Source organism: Paroedura picta, chromosome 7, assembly GCF_049243985.1.
Source record: "Paroedura picta isolate Pp20150507F chromosome 7, Ppicta_v3.0, whole genome shotgun sequence".
Lineage (NCBI taxonomy): Eukaryota > Metazoa > Chordata > Lepidosauria > Squamata > Gekkonidae > Paroedura > Paroedura picta.
This window is the reverse complement of record NC_135375.1, coordinates 20870580-20877992: the sequence shown is the minus strand read 5'-3', so window position 1 is coordinate 20877992 and position 7413 is coordinate 20870580. Positions and strand designations below refer to the sequence as shown.

Genomic DNA, 7413 nt, shown 5'->3' with positions numbered 1-7413 from the left:
GAATAGAAGATCTAATGTGCAACACAGCTATTACACTGATCCACTTGCTAGCCCCATTCAAGGTGTTGGTTTTGACCTCTACACTGCTACATGGTTTGGTATCTGAAGAACATCCCTGCCTGGGAATCCAGATCACAGGGGCATGCCCTCTTGATTGTGCCACCGATTAAAGCAGTTCATTTGGTGGGTAGATGAGAAAGGGCCTTTTCAGTGGCAACCCCATGATTACTGTTGTATATATTACACTGAATATGTTTTACTCCCTGGAGAAGAGCCTAATGCTGGGAGCGACTGAGGGCAAAAGAAGAAGGGGACGACAGAGACTGAGGTGGCTAGATGGAGTCACTGAAGCAGTCGATGGAAACTTAAATGGACTCTGGGGAATGGTAGAGGACAGGAAGGCCTGGAGGATCATTGTCCATGGGGTCGCGATGGGTCGGACATGACTTCGCACCTAACAGCAACGTTTTACTCTTATTGTTACCTGCCCTGACCCTACCAGCATGGGCTATAATAACAATAACAACAATAACAATAGAACATCCTCCTTGGATTGGTGACTCCAGTCCCCTCACTTGCAGTCTTTCGGAGGCAGGTGGAGCTTTATTTAGAATTTCATTTGCTTATATTTAGTGGCAGCCCTGAGTTAATTTTAACATTTTGTTCTTTAAATATTTTAATGTATTTTTATTCTATGTGTTTTAATTATGTTGTAAGCTCCCTTGAACTCTATAAGGAAGAACGGTGGATAATCACTGGATAATCACTGAAAGGTGGATAATCACTGGCAGTCTTCAAGCAAAGGTTGGATACGCACTTTTCTTGGATGCTTTAGGATGCTTAGGGCTGATCCTGCGTTGAGCAGGGGGTTGGACTAGATGGCCTGTATGGCCCCTTCCAACTCTATGATTCTATGATTCTAATCCAGGAGACTGCCTCTCTATACCCAGAGAAGAGCGGAAATAGTCAATGAGTTGTCTTGCCATTGAGAGGAGTATGAGAGTGAAGTCTTTCTTCAATAACATCCACTGAATAACTATGGGCCCATTTGAGAAACGCTCCAGAACACAGAAAAATAATTTAGGCAGCTACAGCTCTCATTAAACTCTCGGGTTCACTAGACCGGTTATCTAGCTAGATTACAGATGAATAATTGCTTAGGTAAAGGTATCCCCTGTGCAAGCACCGGGTCATGTCTGACCCTTGGGGTGACGCCCTCTAGCGTTTTCATGGCAGACTCAATACAGGGTGGTTTGCCAGTGCCTTCCCCAGTCATTACCGTTTACCCCCCAGCAAGCTGGGTCCTCATTTTGCCAACCTCAGAAGGATGGAAGGCTGAGTCAACCTTGAGCCAGCTGCTGGGATCGAACTCCAGCCTCATGGGCAGAGCTTCAGACTGCATGCCTGCTGCCTTACCACTCTGCGCCACAAGAGGCTCTTGAATAATTGCTTAAATTCTTTACAGTTACACTTCTACATTTTAGAGATGCTGTAATCCATAGACTATATAATGACTAACATCCAGGTATTTGAATTGTTCCATCTGTCTTAAGCTTTATTTGCTGCAATAGAGATTATGCACAAAGGGTAAATTGGGTGGGGAAAAAGATCTTTTGAACATTGCTTGGCTCAATGTTTCTGTATAATATGTGGGGCTTTGTGACCGACAGTTTCATTGTGAAATCTGCTTCAATTGCTTAGACTGGTCCACAAAGCTGCTTCTGTCCCTATGGCTAGAACTAATCCCAAAGATCCTCCTTCAGTAGGACTGAAAATAACCTAACAGCCCTATCATTTGAATAGTTGGGATATCTGTGAATATTCCGTATCATCCTCAGGAACAGTCACTAGTAAAAATTAAAGGGAAAACAACTTTTTAAAGAAAACAAAGTTTAAAAAATAAGCTTTTATTTATGAGCTCTGTTTACAAAATGCAGGTATAACACTAAGTGATTCTATTTCATTTTACAATGGAATTCCATCAAGCCCAGTGCATGAAAGCAATTTTGCTTGCAGAAATTTGTTTTCTCTTGCATAAGGAAAAAGAATCCAGCTTAATTCCAGTTCCTTTGTGAGCCTCCTCCAATTTAAATTCTTCAAATTTTACGTTTTTTCCATTCTGGCTTGTCATCGGTTTCATCTTCGTCAGATTCTACTTCGGCAAAAACTGTTGTTGGTTGAGTCCTAAAGAAGTATCAAAGCAAGGAAGAGAAAAGATTATGTGGCAATTCTGCAGATACAAACAGCTTCCCAATGCCGTCAAAACTAGAAGAGAAGGACTTGTCTGTATTGGCTTCACTTTTTCCATTTAGTAAGAAAGGCAAATTAAATAATTAAAAGCTGGACCATGACTCCATTAGAAGTATCTGTCCAGCCACTGTTTGAAGATTGCCAGTGAGGGGGAGCTCACCACTTCCTTAAGCAGCCTATTCCACTGCTGAACTACTCTGACTGTGAAAAATGTTTTCCTGACATCTAGCTGGTACTGTTCTACATGTAGTTTAAACCATTACTGCAGGTCCTATCCTTTGCTGTCAACAGAAATCACTCCCTGCCCTCCTCCAAGTGACAACCTTTCAAATACTTAACAGCAATCATGTCCCCTCCCAACTTGCTCTTCTCCAAGCTGAACATTCCCAAGCCCCTCAGGCTTTCTTCATAGGGCCTGGTCCCCAAGACCCATATGATTCTTGTCACTCTCCTTTGCACCCTCTCAACTTTGCCTATGTCCTTTTTGAAGTGAAGCCTCCAGAACTGCATACAGGACTCCAGATGGGTCTGACCAATGCAGTATACTGTGGGACTATAACGTCTTGCTATTTTGATGTGATGCCTCTGTTGATGCAGCTCAAGACTAAAATTGTAACAAATAAATCTAATCTAACAAAAGACTCCATTTGCCTTCTTTACCGCTCCATCACACTGCCTGCTCATATATAGCTTACAGTCCACAAGTACCCTAAGATCCTGTTCACATACACTACTACTCACAAGTGTATCTCCCATCCAGTATGCACACTTCTCATTTTTGTGACCCAGATGCAGAACTCTGCACCTCTCCTTAATGAATCACATCTTGTTCTCATTTGCCCACATTTCCCAGCATGGTCAGAACTCACTGAACTTTATCTCTGTCTTCTGGGGTGTTCGCTACTCATCTGATACACAAGTGAACAACTCCTTGAACTTATCTCTTGAGCATCTCTTTACCCGCCTATTTACTTAACAAGAAATTGTCATCTGAGCTGCCCATCTACCTTCTGAGCTACTACTGTGTTTTAAAACTTTCATGTTCATTACAGTGCAGGTGTCAGGGAGTGAAATCGAATACGCAATCAATGAAGCTAATAGGCCCAGAACACAATGGGGGATCATTGTGACACAATGAAATGTACTTGTTTCCTTACTTTGAATAGGCTGGTGCCACCCAGTACGGGTTCTCCTCCGCTTCCTTGGCATGTCGCAAAATGGCTTCCCGAGGATTGCTGTCGTCAGTCTTATCCAGGGCAATATTCTTGACAATGTATGAAGACAGAGTCCCGCCATGAGTTCCGACACGGCCCCCGCGGCCTAATAGAGGATGGGAAGAGAGGACAATCATATGTACACAGTGGGAAAAAACAAATTAAATGAGCAGAAGGGATGATGTGATGAAGAAGGAGGAGGGTTGGTTCTTATACCCCATTTTCCTCTGCCCAAAGGAGTCTCAAAGGGGCTTACATTCGCCTTCCCTTCCTCTCCCCACAACAGACACCCTGTGAGGGAGGTGAGGCTGAGAGAGCCCTGATATTACTGCTTGGTCAGAACAGCACTGTCAGGCCAGTGAAGAGGAGGAGGAGAAGCAGAAGAAGAAGCAGAAGAAGAAGCAGAAGAAGGAGCAGAAGCAGAAGCAGAAGCAGAAGCAGAAGCAGAAGAAGAAGAAGAAGAAGAAGAAGAAGAAGAAGAAGAAGAAGCAGAAGCAGAAGCAGAAGAAGAAGAAGAAGAAGAAGAAGAAGAAGAAGAAGAAGAAGAAGAAGAAGAAAACAACAACTATGTTCATACAAAAGGGAAAAATCTTAGGTATTTCCCTAGTTCAGCAACATCTTCCAGCGTCTAAGTGTTATAAGTTGGATGTAGTAACTTGGCTTTCCAAAATGCATACATTCTGGCTCCTGCATTTTTTCCGCTACAGCAATCAAAAACTTGCTATACCTGGTCCCGCTACCGGAGGTTCGGGCTTGTGTGATTTCAGAGGATCCAGACGATCCTTTTCCAGCTGCTTTCTTGTGCTTCTCTGGCGTGGTTCACGGAACATCGGAAGTGCGTGAGCTGTACTTGTAAAAAAGGAATTTGATTTAGAGCAAGAGGGCTTATGTTTACATGCACCGACAATTTGTATTTATTCCATTTTTATCCGACCTCTTCTCATCTGACCATATATTGTCATGATAACCCGCTGCCCCCCCCCCGAAAATGGCCACTGATGGCCTTGGAGGGGGTGGGGAGGGGAGGGGCCCCTGGTGTGCATATACACAGCTATGCTTCCCTACCATATTCTGCAAGAGCATACCACTTCAGGGTTTCTTGAAGCCTGAGGAATGTTTCAGGGGTTTCTCAAAGGTAAAAAAAAGTTGAGAAGGGCTGCTCTGTACCTTTAGACCTGGTTTGGAATAGAGAGGGATGATCCCTTGTCAAGACCTCTCTGACAGCCGTACAATCTTGAACAACATGAATTCTCTGGGTTGAAGCCACACTCAAGAGAGTTATGAATGGCTAGAAAACTGAGCAGAGTTGTTCTCTCTTGCCCCAGAACGAATGGGATGAAATTAATTCAAAAGAAATTCCTCTAAACATCCGGAAGAAGTTCCTGACAGTTAGAGAGGTTTCTCAGTAGAACAGGCTTCCTCGGAAGGTGGTGGGTTCTCCATCTTTGGAGATTTTTAAACAGAGGCTGGGTAGCCATCTGACAAAGAGTCTGATTCTGTGAAAGCTCAAGGGGGTGGCAGGTTACAGAGGATGAGCGATAGGGATGTGAGTGTCCTGCATAGTGCAGGGGGTTGGACTAGATGACCCAGGAGGTCCCTTCCAACTCTATTATTCTATGATTCCATGATACACAACTCAACAGTACAGGAAAATAACAGTGGTATAAACAGAGCCCAATCTAACTTCTAGGCACTATTTAATTTATTTGCTTTAATAAAACAATCATCTGGTTTAAGATAACTTTAGAACTTTATGAATCAACAGCTGTTTTTTTACAACTGCAAGTAACACGGAACGCAAACAGTCAAGCATTAATTGCCAAGTGGCATGCTATATAAGTTTGCGCAGAACATCTGAGGTGGCTAACAAACCATTCCCACATGTGGAGGCAAGCCACTTCTAGGAAAACCCACCGACAATAGCGTGCCTCGTTTTTAAAAGTAACGATCCCTCGAGTACAAATGTTGCTGTCAGAGAATGTGACGTTTCAGTTTAATTGAAAAAATTTATATGTCACTTGAAAAAAACTCAACATTATTCAAATTCCAATTCCAGCTCGGTATAGTCTGCTGTAGTGGGGCTTCTGAACACTTTCACCCTCTGCTGCTTTTCATTCTGGAGGCAAACGGGGTGTGTGACAGGTTACGTTTTGCCTCTCCCTAAGAATGGCCAATGGTTGCTGACAGAATGTTGATAAAAGAGACAATTCAAGACAGCTGTAATTTCAGTTGAGAGGGTCTCTGGCTGGGTGAAGTTGTGGAGAAGAGCAACTTAGTGCTGATAGAAAAAAAGTCAAACTGCAATGAAGAAACCCAAATGTCTGAACAGGGAAATAGTTCAGAAGTTCAACTATAAAGCAATTTTGTAACCTGTAGCTGATCTACTCCATGGTTCAAACCCAAAACAAATGTAAACTCCTTGTTTTGTTTAACCTTGTGGGATGGATGTGTATGGTTTTCTCAGGGAAAGAAACACATACTAAGATATAAATATTTTTTAGGATATGAATAAATGGTAGCAGCATGTAAATGAAGCAGTGTTTGAGACCCCAGCCCCAATAGTTCTGTGCAGTGTCTGAGGGGTGATTACTAAAGGGACTAGGCTAGGCTAAGTGTCTCTTTGACCGTTTACGCCCTGGGAACTTCACTGCCCCAGCTCCCATGCAGGAGTACAAATCAGGGATGGATGAGGTGCACCGGGCCAAACGCTCCCCCGTGTGGGTGCAGGAAGAGGTTGGGCAACCTACCACGACTAAAACTCCAGCCTGCAGCCTGGCATGAAACCTCCAGTGCGTAAATGGTCTTAGTGGTGTCTCTCTGAGTAAGAGGCAGAACCTGGTATGTGAAATGATCATCACTCTGTATATATTTTATATAGTGGTGAACTGTAACTCCCTGACCTACCGGTAATCCTGAACCTGTGGGACAAAGATTGTGGAGAATGGTAGGCACTCTGTGTGAGTGAAAAATGGCAACATAGTATGGTTCAGGTAAAATATGATTTGTTGAAATACAAAGGAGCCTGGAGAATCCTCTGGTTAGCATGCTCCCCTCCTCGTCATCCCTTCTTCCTTTGTGTATGGCAATATAATTCAATGAAATTCCACCTTTGCAGCAATCTGCAGTTTATTGTCCCATCTAAATTCACTGTCTTGCAAACCAGGATTAAGCCCGAGCTTGGAATCCTGCTTTGGAGGGAATAGCACAAAGCACGGTTAATGGCTCAGATGTAATGACAAACTGTGGTTTGCTATAAAAGCAGAAGTCTCTCATTAAGTACCAAACAAAAAGGGAAGTTGGGCCTGAGGCTTTCCCAAGGTCATCTATGTAGCAAGAAACCATAGTTTGTCATGCTAGAGTTCCTCAAATCTTCCACACACAAACATTTGAATGTTATGCCTTTTAACCAACGTACATGAAAGAAGATGGGATCATTTCCACATTGACATTTGAATCCAGTACTGTTAAGCTGGGCCAACTGTCAAAATGGGCCAACAGGAAAAAAGTATTAGAATAGACTGTGCCACTTTTGTTTGCAGGTAAGGAGTGTGATTTTGGAACACATAAGAGAGTCAAAGTTCTACATTTCACAGATCAGGTATCTCCAAGTATCTGAAGAAGTGAGCAATGACTTATGAAAGCTCATAGTCGGCCATGGATTTTGTTAAACTTTAAGGAGCTACTGAACTCTTGCTATTTTATATTTCATAAGCAATTTAAAGTTACTCACGTGTTATAATATAATCTTGTGTAAGAGTCTCTGCTTGTCTCTCTTTGCGTTTTGTCTTCACAACACATAATTTTGCTCCCCTGGAAAGAAAAGAACCTGGTTAAAAAACCCACACCAAACTGGAATCTCTTGGAAAAGTACCAAAGTAGGACCTGGGATGCACGGGGGTAATATGAATATATAGCTCTTTGAAACAGATGAATAAATAGGTTTTTATTG

The 7413-nt window shown here is 42.8% G+C and overlaps 1 protein-coding gene across 1 annotated transcript in view; it reads right to left on the bottom strand.

Annotated features, from left to right (window-relative positions):
* Window positions 1–1890: 1890 nt before the first annotated feature.
* WDR70 (WD repeat domain 70) overlaps window positions 1891–7413 on the bottom strand; it is a 112527-nt gene continuing 107004 nt past the window's right edge. Inside the window, exons 15-18 of the mRNA XM_077347002.1 lie at window positions 7195–7274; window positions 4192–4308; window positions 3408–3570; window positions 1891–2184 (exon numbers count right to left, since the gene is read on the bottom strand). Of these exons, the coding sequence (XP_077203117.1) occupies window positions 2097–2184; window positions 3408–3570; window positions 4192–4308; window positions 7195–7274 (448 nt within the window). The 3' untranslated portion in view covers window positions 1891–2096. The remainder of the gene's footprint in view (window positions 2185–3407; window positions 3571–4191; window positions 4309–7194; window positions 7275–7413) is intronic.